Here is a 19,743-nt window from a genome sequence, read left to right as displayed (position 1 = left end):
AAGTGTCTGGAACTTAATTTGTAGAAATGAGATGCCTTTAAAAGATGTTTTTAATCTGGGTTTTGATTAATTCGAAAGATGGTGACTGAGTAACCTCTATTTTTTTATTATCATTTAAGGAGTGTTCAGCCTTGGTGTTCCTGTAGACGCTCTCTTCTTCATTGGTAACCAGTTGGTGGCCACGAGTCATACAGGGAAAGTGGGAGTGTGGAATGCTGTCACCCAGCACTGGCAGGTCGGTTTTAACTAATGCATATTGCAGAAATGAAATTATTTCTGAAACTCATGCTGATTATGCATCTGCTTTATTGTGGAATTCATATTGTTTCTGTTTTGATTATACAGTAAGTCCCCTACATACGAACAAGTTCAGTTCCAAGAGCGTGTTTGTAAGTCCAATTTGTTTGTAAGTCCAACAGAGTTAGCCTAGGTACCCAGCTAACACAATCTGCTATGTAACACTGTACTGTAATAGGTTTATAATACTTTTCACACAAATAATACATAAAAAACAAACAAAAAAACATATTTAATCTTACAGTACAGTACCTTGAAAAGTACAGTAGTACAGTACAACAGCTGGCATACGGGGACTGGCATTGAGTGAACAAGCAAGAAGAGTTACTGACTGGAGGAGGGAGAGGAGGTGGGAGATGGCAGAGCTGAAGGATCGTCAGCAATAGGAGACAGAGGGCAAGCTGCAATTTCACTCACGCCTGACCTTGATGGCACAGGTTCGGGTTCCTTTCTGGATTCAATTCTATCTACCCTCTTGAAAAAATGATCCAGTGATGTCTGGGCAGTAGCTCTTTTTTTCTCCTCATAGATGACACGGTAGCACTGGATGCATTCTGAATGGCTGCTGCAGCTTTGGGGTACTGTTCTACTTTCGGGTCCTGTGCCTCAGAAACTAACAGTGCCTCCTCAAATAAGATCCCCTTGCCATTTCCTGCGTCGTGAATCTCTTCTTAGCAGTACCAGCTACATCACCGCTGCCTTTACGCTTGCTTCCAGATATCCTGGGCTTGAAATAAAGATACTGTACTACTGTACTCTGTACAGTACTGTACAGTAAAGTACACAAAAGCACAACCACTTGTAGAGGATGCATGCACATGACGGTGCACGCCAGACATGTGAACTAACTTACATGATGGGACATGTGAACGCACGTTTGCATCTTTGAAAGTTTGCAAGTTGAAGGTTCGTATGTAGGGGACTTACTGTATAGAATATTGAATATATCTACTGGTAAATTTGTTTCTGAATACAAGTTTGACTACATTTTAAAGAATTTTAAGTCACTTTGGAAAATGAGTGGGTTTTTAAACTGGTTTGACATTTCTTTATTTCCTTGAAAGGTTTTAAGTTTCATGCCTTGGGTATAGTAGTCCAGGCAACTTCATCTCCTGAGTGGGAGCACAGGTCTGTGTGAAAATACATAGCCTGTTCAAGGAAAAGATAGCAAGCTAAATGCTTTCAAGTACTTGAGAGGAACAGGAAGGAGATAAGACTAAAAAGGTTATTGCCTGATTCTGAAGGAGAGGGGGAAAATTAAAGGACTTTAAGCAGAGAGTGACTTGACCAGATCCATGTTTTAGAAAGATAACAGTGCTAGCTAACATGAAAAGTGGACTGGAGATCAGGGAAGTAATCCAGCAAAAGAGGCAGAGATTCACCTAAAATGCGTAGACGGCAAAGATGAGGCTATCTGGAAAACATTTCATAAGCCTTCCTAAAACAATAAGGATTGGTATCTGATTAGATGGAGAAAAATTAAAGGAGAGAGAGATGGGTTTCTAGTTCTGACAGTTGAGTGGCTGGTAGTATTTTACATTGATAGGGGACGGAGGAGGAGAATCATATATGCTGGTAGATAGTGTGAGGAATATTTAGAATGACTAAATATGTTTACTTTGAGATTCCTGTGGGTATCCATATACAGGAGCTCACTATATAGTTGGAAGCACCCCTTGGAATTTAGGGAAGAAGAAAAGGGCTAGAAAAAAGTATTTGGAAATCATAATACTTGGTAATTGAAAATGGGAATTGGTAAGATTTTCCATTGAGGGGATATCTGCAGCGAAAGAAAAGCCAAAGTTAAAGTCCTGAGGAACATTAGCTTTTAAGGCAACAAGATAGGAAACCAAGAGCCAAAGTGACACATATGATGCGATTGAGTTATGACATTGGTTCTGTTAGTAGGATATCATTTGCAGATGTATTAATAAGTTAATTAGGTTTTGATTGGGGGGGCAGATTGCAGGAACTAAGGAATTAAAAGATCAGAGATTAGAGTTAGCAAATTCAGAGTGTCTTTCAAGAAGTCTGGTGGTGAAGGACAGCAGAGGAACAAAGTGATAAGGATCAAGGCTAGATGGAGGAAAAGATGTTCAGTGCTGTATTTTACTTCTTCTCTAGGATGGGAGAAGTTTGAGCATGCTTGTTAGTCAGAGAGGGGAGTTGACAGAGAAAGCATGTGAAGGTTGAAATAACGGAGATGGTTGCTAGTGCCGTAGAAGCAAATGGGGTCTAGAACACAGCTGGAGGGGTTGCCCCAACTGAGTAGAGAGACTTCTTTCTCTGCGATGGAAGAGTGAGCAAGGCGTACTGTGGAGGAGAAGGACATTGGAAGTGTGTTTCAAGGATTGCCGAGATTATAAATCTTTATAATGGACCTGGCTGGTACAGTTATGTGAGTTTCTTCCTTAATACTCGGTACTGGGAACAGAAGCAAGAGAAAAGAAAACAGTGTTGGCCTGATTCAGGCTTGGAGATGTAATAAAATGGGTATGACACGCAAAGGGATGAGAAAACATAAAGTGGCAAAGTAATTGAAACTGTAGGATCAAGAAGTGAAGGAGTGCCAGGTAAGCAGAGGAGGATGCAGGGATTCAAGGGGCCAGAGGGAAGTGAAAGCAGGTTGATGACTTCTAAGGAGTGGGAATTGTTGTGGTCAAAGACTGGAGTTAAGGTTTTGGAGTTGGAGCAGTTCTCAGTGATGGAGCCATTTAAATCATGTGTTGAACTGACTTAAAGATGAAAGTAGTTGAAACAGTGGTCAGAGAACTGTAAGGGTCATCAGGGTGAACATTTAGGTGCCAGAACAGTAATGGAGAATGGGACAAAGAGCTAACTGATCCAGGCGCCCAGCTCCTCAGCAAAAGTGGTGTGTTGATCTGGAAGCTGCAGTCTGGGCAGAGATAGGGTAATTGAATGTCATGATTGGGCCGAGCTTGTGGAGGGACATTCTTAAGATCTTATAGCCGCGCCTGAGATGCTGGGGAAATGGTGAGAGAATGAATGACTTCGATGAAAGAGATTCCAATCAGAGAAAGTTAAATTTCATTCTAGATGGAGACATGGAAGTCATGTTTGTAGAAAAAAGATACTAGCCAAGAGTGAACCTTCCGTATAGGCACAGAAAAGGCTTGATAAAGGTTGTTACCATAAAAGTGATGGGCCGAGGAATGTGGGGAAGGACTGATGTAGGTTGATCTAAAGTTGAGGTGGAGGGAAGTCGATCAGAGGGATTCTTCAGCTGGTGATATTTCTGTAAAGAGGAATGTGGATGTTAATGATTTATGGAAGATCTGCTCTCAGGTAAGTTACTTGGCTAATGAGGTCAAGTGAGCTCTTAGTGGCCCTGAGAGGCTGCGCGACCTGTGCCATAGAACCCCGAAGGTGCATTTGGGTTTCTAAAGGGACACGTTTCTTTATTGCCTTCTTTGTTTTCTTACTGATGTCGCAGCTGCATATAAAAGTTCTCATGTTTTGAGATCCCCGAAACTATACCAGCATCCTCAGAGTGGATACTTCTCCTTAAGCTTTTAGTCCTATATGTATAACCTGTTGCTTCTTGTTTGGTATATGCATGAGTTGAAAACCATGGCTGACAAAGTAGGTTTGTTATTACATTTCAGGAAGACCTGGGGTAAGTTGAGCATTCATGCAGCAAACAAGCCTTGTAACTTTTAGCCCAGATAGATGATTTCTTTTTTTTTGGTAGTGCAGTGCAGAGCTAGGATGTAATGAAACCTCAGTGTCTGATCTGCAGACCTCAGCAGACAGTTCTGACCTGAGGCTGGCTGCTGTGGCACTGGATGAGCGGGTTCTCCTCTGGCCTTTGGCAACAGTTCTGCCCGTGAGTGACACGGACGGTACGCAGGACAACTAGTGTAGTTTGTGACGACTCTCGCTGTATAGTCGAGATTGATTTGAGGTATTTGAGTCAGACAAACGAGCCTGAGAGCAAGAGAGCAAGCGTTTTTGAGCCTAAAAGCCGTTGTGATATTTTGGTGTAGCAGTTTCTTATTAGGACAGGTTCAATAAAATGTTAATGAAAATTTTATAAGAGTCTTGTATCTGATTTGGGTAAGAAAAAAGAAAATTATTTCTTAGAAGGAAAGTTTCAGTGTTTTCTTCTTTTTCTTGTTTAATTCCTCTTCATTAGACTTCAGAAGATTAGTAATAAAGAATTAGTGTTTCAAATACATGGCCTAGGCTGAGTTACGTGGCAGAATAGTAACTTTAGGCGTTATTTCCCAAGTTGTTCAAGTTTAAATTTAGATGTATATTGGAAACATAGATTATACATGTTTCATTCTCATATCAAAACAGAGAGACAGTGTTGGAAGTTAGTCCTGGAAAGTCATCGTGTATTCTGATTCCTAAAGGATCCAAGAGCTCTGTCTGTGTTCGTTCTGAAAGACGAGAGATCTTCAGCCGGGGTCAGCATCTGAGCCACAGCCTGGCCTCTAAATGAACAGTGGAGGACGAGCTTGAGGAGGAAATACTGGCTGTGGGAACAAGGAGTCAAAGTGACTTTCTGTGGTCTTATGGGCTGTGCTGGACAAGAACTAGGGAGGCTTATTTGATGTAGCTTCTCTTCTTTTGTGCTCTGATGCACTTGTAGCACTGATGTCACAAGTAGGGTTTGGTGGGATTTACTTTTTTGTTTTTTGTTTTTGTAATAGGTTTATGAACCCCTGCAAGTTAGGAACAAGAATAAGGTGGGCATTGGAATCTTAGGCCCAGAATTCATTGGAGAGGACTGACATTTGGGTGTCTTATTATGTCCTGAACACTATCCCAAGTACGTTGTATTTCTTACTTGGGATTTACAGTAATGTAGCTGAATTAGATCAATTATTGGTAAGAAGACTTGACATTTTGGTGTCCATTATGTACTGACCACTACCCTGAGTATGTTATATTTGATTACTTAGGATTTACAGTAACATAGCTAAATCAGCTGACATATAGAAATATTGGGTAAAAATATTAAAACAGCATATATTGTATCTATATCAAGTATTGAATTACATTTATTTGTTTGTTTGTTTATACATATTTGCATGTCACGTATCAGAGTAAAGGCTCTGGGATCTGGGGTTCTACCAGGAATAGGAGGCGTGGCTTCATGGGACAGCCTCCTGCAAAAAGCTGAAGCTTTAAAGATCTGCCTCAGTCCCTGAGAAGAAGAATGGGAAAATTTTGCTCAACAATTTTGGAACAAGAAAGCTTGACCTGTGTTTAGTGTCTTGGTTTGGGGAGAGGTGGTGCAGGGGAAAACCATCAATGAGAAATTGAGACCAAAATAATCAAATTAGGAGTACAAATGTGTGAATTGAAAACACAAAGGTAAGTACGGGAACTCCAATTTGAGAAATTAATGTAAAAAGCTGGTCTAGGCCATTTGCATTTCCAGATGTGGACGTGAAACTGAACTTTCACAAGATATGGCGCACAGGACTCTGCAGAAGAAATATTTTCTACTGAAAGTGAGCCCATAACCTCCCCAAATTTGTAAACTACACATAAAACATGAAAGCAAATGAGGGAAAGTCATCAAATGTTAGCAGAGTCATCAAATGTTAGTAGTTAAGAGTACAAATGTACCCCAAAGCTGAAAATAATTGAACAATTAGACAACTAATGTAGAATAAATTTCTGAAGTTATTTAATGAGATAGAAGAAGGACTAGACTATAATGAAGGAATAGGACCAGTCAGAAAAGAAGCAAAATGAAAGATTAGAAATTTAAAGGTCATTGAAAATTAAAAACAAAACAAAACTCTTACTTAATGTGTTAAATAGAAGGACAGCTAAACAGACAATGAATTGACAGACACATTTGAAAAAAATCATTCACACTGAAGCAGAGTGAGAGAAAATATGAAAAGAAATGAGAAAATCACTTTCAGAAAGGAACAGTGGAGATGGGGCAATTTAGAAAAGATAATTGCTAACAATTTTGGAGAATTGAAGAAAGACATGACTCTACTGATGAAAGAAATACATCAAGGCTAAATAAAATCAGCTTCACACTTACACACATGGTGATGTGTTGGGTTGGCAAAAAAGTTCATTAGGGTTTTTCCATAGGCTCTTACGGAAAAACCTGAACGAACCTTTTGACCACCAATAAAAGAAGATAAAAGTATCATAAAGGTGTCCGCAGAGTAATGACAGGTACACTGTAGTTAGACTTAAAACAGGGTCTTCATCACCAGCAGTAGAATCCAGAAGACAATAGGCTCTTCTCAAGTTAGTTGGGGAAATAACTTTCAACTTAGGATTTAACATCCAGCAAAACTATCATTCAAACATGAATGAGAGATGTTTTCAGATAATACAAAGTTTGTCACTTACAACCTTCAGTGGAAGGACCTCTATAGAAATGCCCTTTGATAAGGTTATTTATACTTAGAAGAGGAAGTAGTGGAATACAATAAACATGAGTAGCCTACGAATTTGTAGATGTGTTGGTGAATCTAAATAAGTCTTTAAAAAGTAATGGGTGAGGGTTAAAACATACTGATGTTAAAAAAAAAATGATCATCATCCAGGTAGAGATTGTGGTTAAAGGATTCTAGGGACCTTGTATTGCTTGGGAAGATAGAGTGATTTTCAAAATGTAAAGCATTTAAATTTTTACATAGGAGTTAATGATGATCACTGCATGCAACATTAGGAGAGAAAACCCACTTCCACCTTAGGTTTGTGACCACTGTGACTGAACCAAATATACTAATCAGTATGGTGTCTCAGGTTCCTGACATGAAGCTGTTGGGGTAAAGAAGAGGAGGCCTTGAAATGGCTGGCTCCTTGCTTAGGCTGGGAGAGAAGAACTTAGTACCAACTCCTCTGTAACCTAACTTTACTTATCCTCTGCTTCCCCTGTTCTCCTTGTACTGAGGGGTGGACATGAGGAGAAAAGCAGGACATGCTCAGGGGTTGCAGGAAAAGAGGTAGGAAGGCTCTAATCCTGGAGCCCCTCCTCCCAGAGAACCGAAGGTCAGATACCTGTCTTGGACGTGCCTGGGAAAGCTCCAGGCTGCTGCTGCTCTTTCATTGAAAAATGGGTCCAGAGGGAGAGGAGTCTCATGGCCTTACCTATCCCCGGCCTCTGACTGTGAAGATTCTGGGTAGAATTGAAGCTCTTCCTGGAGCGCTGGAGCGAAAACGATGCACTTGGTTTAAGAAAATTGGTCAGTGAAGCAGCCTTCCCTCCATTTTTCAGACATCTTTACTCATATCACTGAGAAGTTGTCGGTGTTCACCTGCTACAAAACTTGTTGGCTCTGATGAGACAGAAACCTGACCTGGGGTTGGGGGTGGTCATTGAGTCTTTGGAGATATATTTCTAGTGTAACTTATAACCATGCATGACACCAGAAGGTACACACAGAAATTAGGGTCATGGACATGAACAGCTTCTGGAATCATTATTTCCAAGTTTTAGCTGTTTTTAAATTTGTGTTTTTAGTTAGACTCTTTTGCTATATTTGCTGTTCTGTCAGAAGTGTGCTTTTCCCTTTCTCTACCTAACTCCTAGTTAGTTTTTTTAGTTTTCAAGCTTTACTTTCTTTTTGAACTTTTCCTTGATCTTTGTGCTTCTCCCTGGACTGGGGTTGAGGTGGGAATCCTTTCTCCCTCTTCTATGATTGTATTGCACACCCTATTTTAGTGCCTATCACATTGTAATTGTCTTTATTTGTCTTTCTTGCCCACAAGTTTCTAAGCTTCTACAGAGCAAAAGTGATATTTCACATCCCTTATCCAATCCAGTACTTGTTCACCTGGGTAATATCTGGTACATAAAAAGTGTTTCATTTAAATGTTGTGTGTAAACTTTCACATGCATGTCTGGCCCGGCTGTACATAGGGATGATTCAGTTTGATCTCATCGCCAGTACAGTAACACTTTTTGTTTGTTTTTCGTTTGTTTTATAGTAAAAATCATGCCCTTTGCTTTTCTCTTAGCACACACATAGGCATTCATTAATTTGTAACTAGGCTGATTTGCTTGGAAAACTGATTTTTTTATTGTAGTACTTGAAAAAATAAAAGCATTTGAGAACTTGTTTGTCTGGCCATTTCCTAGGAAATAGAGGTGAAGTATTTAGTGGGGAATATGAAAGTAGAGAAGACTACCTTTTCAAAGAAATGGTAATGAATTACCAAGGGAGCGAGTGCTATCTGGAAGTCGGTTGATCTGTTTTCTAGTTCTGATTCTGGGCAGGTCATTTCATCTCTTCTATGAGAGAGAGAAGGGAGAAAGGGGCCTGGTCAGACTTGGTTTTCCAGTCCTAAAGTGTGCTGTGACCTCACAGTCATGTGCAGAAAAAGGAGATGAGTAAATTCTGAAAGGAAAGTGCTGCTGTTGGAAATAAAAATTTTTTTAAAAAGCTTTAAAAGGTCAGAGTTCCCCTTGGAGGGGGGTGTGTGTGTGTGTGTAAAGAAAGTATTTTCTAAGCCCTATTTAAATCGGATATTAGTATCCTTTTTATTAAAAGACTCAAAAATTTGAGGAAATTGAGCAGAAAATATAGATTGTAATTAATAACTGACATCTAACAATATTCTCACTACATCAGGTTCAAGACGTTGTTCCTATAACTAGTTATGACACTGCTGGGTCGTTCCTTCTCCTGGGATGTAACAATGGATCAATATATTATATAGGTAAGTGTTCAGACACTTAGTATGGTCCTATTTAGTATGATTTTTAAAATGAGAACAAGAAAATACTACCTTTTTTAGTTTTAAATAGATTCACTATTTATTTTAATGCTATTTAATTTTTTTTATTTTTTAGATATGCAGAAGTTCCCTTTGCGAATGAAGGATAACGATCTTCTTGTAACTGAACTTTATCATGATCCTTCAAATGATGCTATTACTGCTCTGAGTGTTTACCTCACACCCAAAACAAGTTAGTGCCTAGCAAAATTATTATAAATGGTTGCAGTTCTTTTGAGAATGTATGTTTATTCGTTGGTTTATTCTAACACTAATCTGGCCCTTTGTTTTGGTGAACCGCAGTGCTGAGGATTTCATCTCTTTTAGTCTAAAGTTTATGTTTGGTTTTATACTGAAGTCAGACGTGACCAATAAACATAATCTGAGGTGGGAAGTTAGAACTTTTCCTCTTCTGAATTGTATTGTTAAGCCCTACTATAATAATAATAACTAAAATTATTTTTAACACTTACCTGCACATTTACCTTCCTATGACAGCTGATTTCATTTTGAAATTAAGAGCTTTATTATTTTTTTTCACAACAATAACAACAACAGAAGCTTTTAGACTTTTAATCTCTATTGGAAAATGAGCTTATTTCTCTGGGAAATTTTTAATTTAAGTTTTGGAAAACCTCAGTATCCTTAACTTACTGCTTTTTCAAAGGCCATTGCAATGAAATTAACAAACGAGCTCTGTAAATTATTAAGAATTTTTATATTCTAGAGTGAAAGATAAACGTAAATTGGAAATTCAAAATTTATCTGTAATGAAAGGAATTCTAGGAAATATTTACATGTGGCTAGTAATATTAATAGTTTGAATATGTTACTTGTATAATCATTTCATTGAATGCATTGTAATAAATCATTATCTTGGGTATGAAAGAAAGAAAGATTCTGGTGTGCACAGATGATTTTGATTGAAATTGTAGGATTTAAACTATGTTGCTCCAGAACAGAGGTCAGTAAACCATGCTCTTTTTATTAATAGTTTTGTGTATTGTCTTTGGCTGTGACAGAGTTGAGTGGTTGTCACAGAGACAGTGTGGCATGCAAAGTTTAAACTGTTTGCTTTTTATAGAAAGTTTGCTGACCCCTGCTCTAGAATGAGATATGCTCCCCTCCTCCCCACACCCCCCCCAAGTCTAATTAAAAAGGGAGAATAAAACTTCTTTTGTGGTGGCAGTGTCTTCTTTTAAGACACAAGAATGGAGTTGCCTTTTAAGTTTTGAGAAGTGTTTTCCATAGCATGCCCTTTCTCCTTCGATTCCAGTATTTTCAGGTGAATCAGAAAGAACAGCTATCAAAGCTAAGAGGTTCTCTGTGAAGCTTTTAAGGAATGTAGGTCACTGAACTCCATTCTGTCTTAAATATATGATGGAATCTGGGCACTTGTTTGAAAAAAAAGCCACAGATGAACCTGACATCATGAGCTAGTTTTATATAATTAGAAGAGAACAACATAGGTAAGTGTGATGTAAGCAATATAATGGGTATATTTTTCCATAGTTAACAGTTTTGAAACTGTTGAATAATAGATGGATTACTTGATTATTCAAAGAGAAGATTCAATATTGTGGCAGAAGTAAAACAGATGGTCATTCGAGGCTAGAAGTAATATGGAGTATTGCTTTAGGAATACTGTGTTGTGTCAGTGGTGTTCTTAGCATGTCAGATTTATTCTTTAAACATTTAATGAGTACCTGCTATGTCTCAGGCACTCTGTAAGGTGATATAGATTTAAAAATGATTATGATTCAGTCTCTTATCAATAAAGAGTAGAGGTAGATAGACATGGAAATAGAGAATTGGGGTGTTACAGTTCCTCTGATAGAACCTAATACATAGTACAAGGGAGAGAGAACAATTCTATATTGGAGTGAGTGTTAGGAAAAGATTTGTAAAGGAAATAATGAATTTAAGATGGTCAGAGAAGTCTTAAGATTTCTTTGCTGAGCTGGATTTGGGGCTGATACAAGTGCTGAATCCAGCTCTGCCTCTTCTATCACAGGGAACACTTCACAAGGGCAGCTTTCTTTTTATTGTCTTCTATTATATCACCTTTCAATTTTTGATTTTGGTTAGGTGTCAGTGGTAACTGGATTGAGATTGCCTATGGTACGAGCTCTGGAGCAGTACGAGTAATTGTGCAGCACCCAGAGACGGTTGGGTCAGGCCCTCAGCTTTTTCAGACCTTCACAGTTCACCGAAGTCCCGTCACAAAAATCATGCTATCAGAGAAGCATCTTGTATCAGGTAAAGTGATTTTATTAGTACTGGTAAGGAGGTCTACCTCATGTAATGTAAAACCTTGTCTTGGGTGTTATTTTTTAGACTCCTACATATTAAAAGACTATAAAATTAGTGTTTTATGTAAGAAAAACATACCAGAAAAAGTGGTAGAAAAGTTTAATAACTGAAGAAATACTATGATTGTCTTCTAAGGTTTCTTTGATATTGTCTGGTTGTAGTATAAATAAATTTAGAAGGCATCATATCTTTTATTTACTCTCTATTTTAATATTTTGTTCTTATGGCATATTTTACTTCAGAATATTTATCATAATCCTGTTGAAGAACTTTTTATTAGAGAAATTTTTCAAGTATGAATTTAATATAAATTTGGTTGTATTGTCTTAAGGTTTAATGCTAAAGTTAGTAGAATGTTAGTAGTCTAACATCAACTACTAATGTTAAAAATTAGTAAAATGTGTAAAGAGATGTGAAGAAAATAACATTTGTGGGTTTGTTGTTCTTCATAGTCATAGATTTTTCTAACATTTAGATACTAATTCAATACTTAAAAAATTAGTTACAGATTTTCAAGCAAAATTAGCCTGACACAAAATAAAATGATCACAAAGTAAAATTCCATCATGAGATTCATTGTCTATGATAGATGATTTCTGAAAGAGTTTATGAAAAAGAATTGTCAGGTGTATCAGTAGTTTGCTTTTTTAAAACAATCTTGCATTAAATCTTTTGTAGATCAGTTCCTGCCTAACTTAAATTTTTATAAACATCATTTTCATATATCAACTTTGTTTATATGAAGACTACCTAATATAAAAAGGTGATGCATCTTTCACTAATTAAACACCAAATGGAGCTGAAATACCTTGTCCATATATGAATGGATGGATGGATGGATGAATATGCTTTTATTGAATGTCTCATTGTTTTGGATGTAATTATGCCTTTCTGAAACAGTCTCTTTTTTAATCTTTCATATAGCAGTACTCATCTAATATCTGCCTCACTGAGGAGTCTTTCTCACTCTGTATGGCTGGTTCCTCCTCTTTTGCCCAGTTACTAAGTATTGGATTGCCTCGGATCTCTTTCTAGATTTTCCATTCTTTGTCTGTACTTTCCCTGGTGATTTGAATATTATTATCTACATGCCAGTGACTCCCAGACTTTCCCTTCACCTGTGACCATCCACAGAGTTCCAAACTTGTATATCCAGTGCTTCTCCTTAGTATTTGGTTGTATGTTTAATAGGCATCTCTAAATTAACCTAGATAAAATAGTACTTTTGATTTCTGTCTCAAAAACCATCTTAGTACACAATATCACTAGTCATTTACCCAAGCTGAAAATCTAGGAATCACACTTGATTCTTCCCTTTTTCTCATTGCACCCACCCTCCGCATATGTGTAATACATCAGTAAGTCCCGTTTCTTTGCTTCAACATACATCACAAGTCTGATTACTTCACTTTGTGTCCATTGCTGCCAGCCCCTTAGCTCAAATCAGCATTTCTCCCCTAGGTTACTCCATTCTTTCCCTGTTTCTGTCTTGGCTCTCTATGGTACATGTTCCACACAGCAGCCAGAAATATCTTTAGAAATGCAAACCAGGACTTCCCTGGTGGCGCAGTGGTTAAGAATCCGCCTGCCAATGCAGGGGGACACGGGTTCGAGCCCTAGTCCAGAAAAATCCCACATGCTGGGGAGCAACTAAGCCCGTGTGTGCCACAGCTACTGAGCCTGCGCTCTAGAGCCTGCGAGCCACAACTACTGAAGCCTGTGTGCCTAGAGCCCATGCTCTGCAACAAGAGAAGCCACCGCAATCAGAAGCCTGTGCACCACAACGAAGAGTAGCCCCTGCATACCGCAACTAGAGAAAGCCTGCGTGCAGCAACCAAGACCCAACACAGCCAAAAATAAATAAATAAAATAAATAAATTTATTAAAAAAAAGAAAAAGAAAGAAATGCAAAGCAGATCTGATTTCCAGTGGCTTCTTACTGTATATAGAATAAACAAGTTAATATGGCTCTTCCTGTTCTGGATCCTGCTCGCCTTTCAAATCACTTCTCCATGCCTCCCGTGTCACTTTTCTTATTGCTCGTGATACCCTAGCTCATTGGCTTTTCTGTTTCTTAAAATTGCCTTAGAACCTTTGCACTTGTTCTCTTCATTTGAGATGTTCTTTCTTAGATGTTTGTTTCGCTGTCTCTCCTTGACATTCAGGTCCCATTTCAAATACCTCCTCAGTGAGGCCTCCTTGGCCACCCTCCTTAGCCAGCCCTCTCTCTAACAGACACTTTCTGCTATCAGTATCTTGATTTGTTTTCTTCACAGACGTATCACTTTGTTTCTTATTTATCATCTCTTTCCCTCTTCTAGAATAAGTTTCTACAGCAGCAGAAACTTTTGTTCTCCACCCTTTTCTCAGCACTTAGCATAGTCCTTATGAACTAATGTTGTATAAAGTGAGGTAATTTGGTCCTGTGAGAAAATAGACTATTTCTCTGCAAGATTGTTTTGATGTTTAAATGGCAATGCCATACTCAGTAGCAGTTGATATTATTTTGATGGTAATGATGTTATTGTTGGATGTGATATCAAAGAACTACATAGTTAAATTTGCATTTTAACACAAGTATTTCTTGTAGGTTTGAAATGTTAGATAATGATTAATACTAACAAAATTGCATAATTGCATTTTTTTTTGAATTTTAATTTTTATACAGCAGGTTCTTATTATCTACTTTATACATATTAGTGTATATATGTCAATCCCAATCCATAATTGCATTTTTGAGTCAGCTAGAAGTATTTGTTATTTTTCTGAATCCTAGTAAGCTTAATAATGAAATTAGGAAATTATTTCCCATGAAGCTGATTCAGTAGCCTAGAAGTAAATGTCTTCTTTTTCACCAGAAAACTGGCATCCTGAGAATTGAAAATTTTGTTGTATAAGTAACATATGTACACTTTTTATTCTTATTGCTGTTTGCCAAAATTAAATTTCTAAAGTTTTGTTTAAAATATGCAACTGTGACATTTTATCCAGTAGGAAATGTTGTGTGCATATGATAAATTTTGGATACTTTCCTAGTAGATACTGATGAGTTCATAATAAATGGCAAATTAATATGTTTTTTATTAAGGCATGCCACAAACGTAGTTCTTGCATTAATGATATCATTTTTTTGGTTTATATTTTTTAGCAGAGTATCTATTCAGACAGAAAAAACAACAGAAATAGATTACTTGTTAGGAGATATCTCAGTATATACCCACTTAATATTACTGTGAAAAAATAAAGCTAATTGGAATATGTTTCTTAAATGCAGACTCTCATATAAAAATAATTCTCAGCTTTAGTATTGAAATCTTAATTTTTCCTGATGTAACTGTGAATGAGCGATAAATAACTGGTTCCTATAAGCTTTTTGACAAATGTTATTTGTGCCAATAAATTCTCAGTAGCTCCTGATCTTGGTTGTTTAATATTGGAGTAACATAAGCAGAAACAATTTATATGGTTGGAAAAAATAAACTAGGCAACTTGTTTACAATGGAGTTTAGCCACAGAACAGAAAAATATTCAGCATCTTCTCTCTTATACACTTTCTTTTTTTAGCCTTCTCTAAATTCATACCCTACAGGCTACTTTTATAAGGATCCATAGATTTTACTTATATACCTTATATTTGCAGCAAGGTAAACCATATTCAATTATCTCATTTTTGTTGGCTAGGTACAAATTAAGTGTAATTTTAAGATAAGTAATCTGTTTGCCACTCAAAATGTGCTATGATCTGTTTACTGTAAATTATAGTGAAAAAAGTTAAAATATGTTTATAAAAGTGATTTTGTTGGTGCTCTCATAATCTATATTTAACAACTGTTGTATGCTCTCTTTCTCTCCTAGTCTGTGCAGATAATAATCATGTCCGGACATGGACGGTAACACGATTCAGAGGAATGATCTCTACTCAGCCGGGTTCTACTCCTCTAGCATCGTTCAAGATACTGTCCCTGGAGGAGACAGAAAGCCATGGAAGCTATTCCTCTGGAAACGACATAGGTGGGCTACATCTTTCGGGGGGACATTTTCAAGTACTATGTAGGCAATGCCGAAGAAGTATATTATCTGTAGTAGAAACCTAAAAAGGAGTTTTAAATATAAATTTTTCATTTTCACTTTGAAACTCATTTAAAACAGAAGTTTAGTGTTTTTCTGATTAAGTTCTATAAAGTCACAAAATATACAATTTTTTTGACTTTATGAAGGTACAAAAGTGATACACATTTAATAGAAACAGTACTTTGAATTTTGAATTTTGAACTTTTCCCGGGCTAGGGATATGTGGTACCATATTCTCTTGTGATGTCGGGCAGCAGCAGCAGGCCAGAGTTCCCAGTCAGCCGCGTGACCACAAGGGTGAACAAGTGATGTGCTTAGAATCAGTCTGTACCCACATAGCCATTCTCTTTTTCACTTTCAGTATTCAGTAAATTACATGAGATATTCAATACTTTATTATAAAATGGACTCCGTATTAGATGATTTTGCCCAACTGTAGGCTAATGTGAGTGTTCTGAGCACACTTAAGGTAGGCTAGGCTAAGCTATGATGTTTGGTAGCTTAGGTGTACTAAATGCATTTTTGACTTAGGATATTTTCAATTTAGGAGTAATTTATCGGGACATAACCCCATCATAAGTTGAGGAAAATCTGTATTATAGCATCATTTTTCATTGTTTAAAAAGTTGAGGACTTTTGTGGTGGCGCAGTGGTTAAGAATCCTCCTGCCAATGCAGGGGACATGGGTTCGAGCCCTGTTCCGGGAAGATCCCACATGCCGCGGAGCAACTAAGCCCGTGCACCGTAACTACTGAGCCTGTGCTCTAGAACCTGTGAGCCCACGTGCCACAACTCCTGAAGCCCACACGCCTAGAGCCTGTGCTCTGCCACAACAGAAGCCACCGCAATGAGAAGCCTGCACACTGCAGCGAAGAGTAGCCCCCACTCGCCGCAACTAGAGGAAGCCCGTGCACAGCAATGAAGACCCAATGCAGCCAAAAATGAATAAATAAATAAAAGTTGAGAGCACATTTTTTATCTTACTAGCATTTCCTAATTTAAGTGATATTATCTCCAAATGCTAACCACTTTTGTTTATAATTAAAAGCCATGATGGCTGTACACATTTGAAACTTGAAATACTTTTTTCCTTCATTGCTAATAATTAACCTGAAAATAGCTTTGAAGCTGGAAAAGGGCTGGTGTTCTTACATACTGAGAGTGGTTTTGATGGCATCCATTAGGAAACAGTGTAGGATGTCTCTACTGATTTCAGCAAAGGGTATATATATATAAAGTTAGTTAGTTATAACAAATCAATTTCTCCCTACACCATACATAAACACAAACAGTCTTCATGGAGAAAGATCATTTTCCTGAAGGATCCATTTGGAAGAACTAATGCACCTTGTAGATCATCTTGTATAAGCAGAAATTATAGCACTGATGGAAAACAAGGAGTGCATCAGAATTGTAATGTATGAAACTATTAAATGTATGTCCATCAGGATATTTGCTCCCACAGTAAAGATTTCAAAATAGTTACCTTTAAAAAATGTAAGCTTCTGAAGAGAATTGCAGTACCACAGTCTTAGTATTTTTAGAAAGAGAACTGCTCAGTGTTGTCACTTTTATCAATTGCTGTGTGATCCCAGTTCCCAGTGTGATGATAGGCACTGAAAGTTTTATTTCGACAACAATTTTTTTTCCAGCTTTATTGAGATACAATTGACATATAACATTGTGTAAGTTAAAGGTGTAGCATCAACAGATATTGAGTACTTTTGCTCCAGGCATTAGAAATCTAAAAAATTGCAGTGAACATCAGCTTACACTATAGTGAGCGGTGGGAATAAAAAGCACACGATTGTATTTTGCACACTGCTCAAGTGCATAGGATGGAAAGCCCCCAGGAGAGAGTGCTAGTCTGTGTGCTAGGTGTTGTAACATACACTCACATTTAATCTTTTTGACAATTTCATGAGGTAGATATTATCCCCACTTAACTTTGACAGCAACCGATGTTCAGGCAGAGCACTTCACAGAAGTCTTATTGTTTGAACTGAGAGAGGCGGCGGGGGGTGATGGTAGGAATTTGAAATGAGATGTGAAGGTGTGGAAGGTTCTAGGACAGGGACATTCCTGGAAGGGAAAACAGCATGTTAAAAGGATAGAGGCCAATAGAACCTGGCAGGTTTGGCAAATGTCAAGAACATCATTAATTGTTGGTATGTAGCTGAGAATAGTAGGACATGAGACTAGGTAGATAGGCAGGTGTCAGATCAGGGAGCACATGTGTAATGTGAATAAAAGATATTTAGAAGCAGCCCTGTAAATTACTTAAGACAGTCATGTAAAATGTTTAAAAGGGCCAGGGAGATGTTTTTTCTTTTCTGTTCATAGTTTTGTTTTAAAAAAATATCCTAAGAGGTAGACATATAGACTAGTGGAACAGAATAGAAAGTCCAGTGTCAGTGGGGGTGGTAGGGGTGGAGTCTAGATGGTAAAGGGTAATGGAGTAACAGATACTGGAAACAACTGTGAAAGAAAGAAGAAATGGAGCTAGTTAGAAGGCGAAGACATTCAAAGGTCATATTTTTGAGTCCTCTTCCTTTCTCCCCCATTGAAGATAACAGAGATGTAAGGATATTTTTTTGTGTTCTCTGAAGGAAAGGTGCTAATTTGGGCAAAAGTGTTGGGGAAACTATAAGAGGGGAGGTATGGATAATTACTTAAGGTATGAAGTTATGTGAGAATCTCACATTAGTAATAAAGTTTGAGGGGGAGGGAAGATATAGTCCCATAATCCTCTTTCCTAGTTATTTCACCCGTCATCAATATTTTGACTTTGTTTATGGGTTATTGAGTGAGGACTGTCTTTTCATTTCAATAGAATTAGACTTCAGAGAGTTGTGCAGGAATTGGGCAACTGCATAGCTTAGTGAAAGCCAGACAGCTTGTGTTTGGATTCCAGTTGCATCAAGTAGAACCTAAGAGATCTTTGGTTAACTAACCTGTTGGTGCCTTACTTTTCTCGTTTGTAAAATGGAGATGATAATAGTGCATCCTTTATGTGGTTGTTATGATTAAAATGAGTGATTTGTAAAGCGTGTACTGTGGTACATAGTAAGCATAAGTATTTGCTAACTAATAAGAGCGTTATTCTGTTTATTAATTAGGTATGATTCACATAAGATAACTTGGGATATACTATCTTTAAAAAATGTGTTGTACATCACATACTTTCTGTGAATGATGAGTTGATATTTAGCTATGGAGTATCGTGGGAAAAGAATTACTAAATTTTATGTGTAAGTTTTGCATAAAAACACTTTATATTGTTCACATTCTTTCTAAAACATGTGAGCCATTTTCCTACCTTGCCAAGTACAATAAAGTAAAAATAATTGAATTTACCTTTTAGATTGAAATCCTTGAAGGGTACAACAGGCTCTGATAAATTAAATTCTATTTAATGAAGTTGTACTTTATTTTTTAAGATTTTGCATGTTAAGTTTTCAAAAAAGTGACATCAGTACATAAAGTAACTTCATTTATACATCCCTTTCTTGAAGTGATAAGAAACTGAGCATACTCTGAAAGATAGTAAGTGTAGAGCTTATATTTTAACAGGTCTCCTTCTAGTACTCTTAATGTATAGCCTCAAGCAAATTATTGCCTTCAGTTTTTACAGCCTTAGTGCATAAAATATAATTTTGAAATGTTCTATATATATATTTTTGAATTTTGTTCTTTTTTTTATACAGCAGTTTTTTTTTAACATCTTTATTGGAGTATTATTGCTTTACAGTGGTTTGTTAGTTTCTGCTTTATAACAAAGTGAATCAGCTATACATATACATATATCCCCATATCTCTTCCCTCTTGGGTCTCCCTCCCTCCCACCCTCTCTATCCCACCCCATTGTGGTCATAAAGCACCAAGCTGATCTCCCTGTGCTATGCGGCTGCTTCCCACTAGCTATCGATTTTACATTTGGTAGTGTATATATGTCCATGCCACTCTCTCACTTTGTCCCATCTTACCCTTCCCCCTCCCCATGTCCTTAAGTCCATTCTGTAGTAGGTCTGCGTCTTTATTCCTGTCCTGCCCCTAGGTTCTTCATAACCATTTTTTTTTTGTTTTTTAGATTCCATATATATATGTGTTAGCATACGGTATTTGTTTTTCTCTTTATGACTTACTTCACTCTGTATGACAGACTCTAGGTCCATCCACCTCACTACAAATAACTCAATTTCGTTTCTTTTTATGGCTGAGTAATATTCCATTGTATATATGTGCCACATCTTCTTTATCCATTCATCTGTCGATGGACACTTAGGTTGTTTCCATGTCCTCGCTATTGTAAATAGTACTGCAGTGAACATT

The 19,743-nt window shown here is 37.3% G+C and overlaps 1 protein-coding gene across 2 annotated transcripts in view; it reads left to right on the top strand.

Annotated features, from left to right (window-relative positions):
* KCTD3 (potassium channel tetramerization domain containing 3) overlaps positions 1–19,743 on the top strand; it is a 62,124-nt gene that overhangs the window by 34,736 nt on the left and 7,645 nt on the right. For both annotated transcript variants that reach the window (XM_057545734.1, XM_057545725.1), the window contains exons 10-14: positions 120–235; positions 8,883–8,970; positions 9,104–9,220; positions 11,116–11,286; positions 15,196–15,351. In XM_057545734.1, the coding sequence (XP_057401717.1) occupies positions 120–235; positions 8,883–8,970; positions 9,104–9,220; positions 11,116–11,286; positions 15,196–15,351 (648 nt within the window). The remainder of the gene's footprint in view (positions 1–119; positions 236–8,882; positions 8,971–9,103; positions 9,221–11,115; positions 11,287–15,195; positions 15,352–19,743) is intronic.

The sequence above is a fragment of the Balaenoptera acutorostrata genome, chromosome 1 (genome assembly GCF_949987535.1).
Source record: "Balaenoptera acutorostrata chromosome 1, mBalAcu1.1, whole genome shotgun sequence".
Taxonomy (NCBI): domain Eukaryota; kingdom Metazoa; phylum Chordata; class Mammalia; order Artiodactyla; family Balaenopteridae; genus Balaenoptera; species Balaenoptera acutorostrata.
Note: the sequence above shows the minus strand (reverse complement) of the source record. Positions and strands in the feature narration are given on the sequence as shown.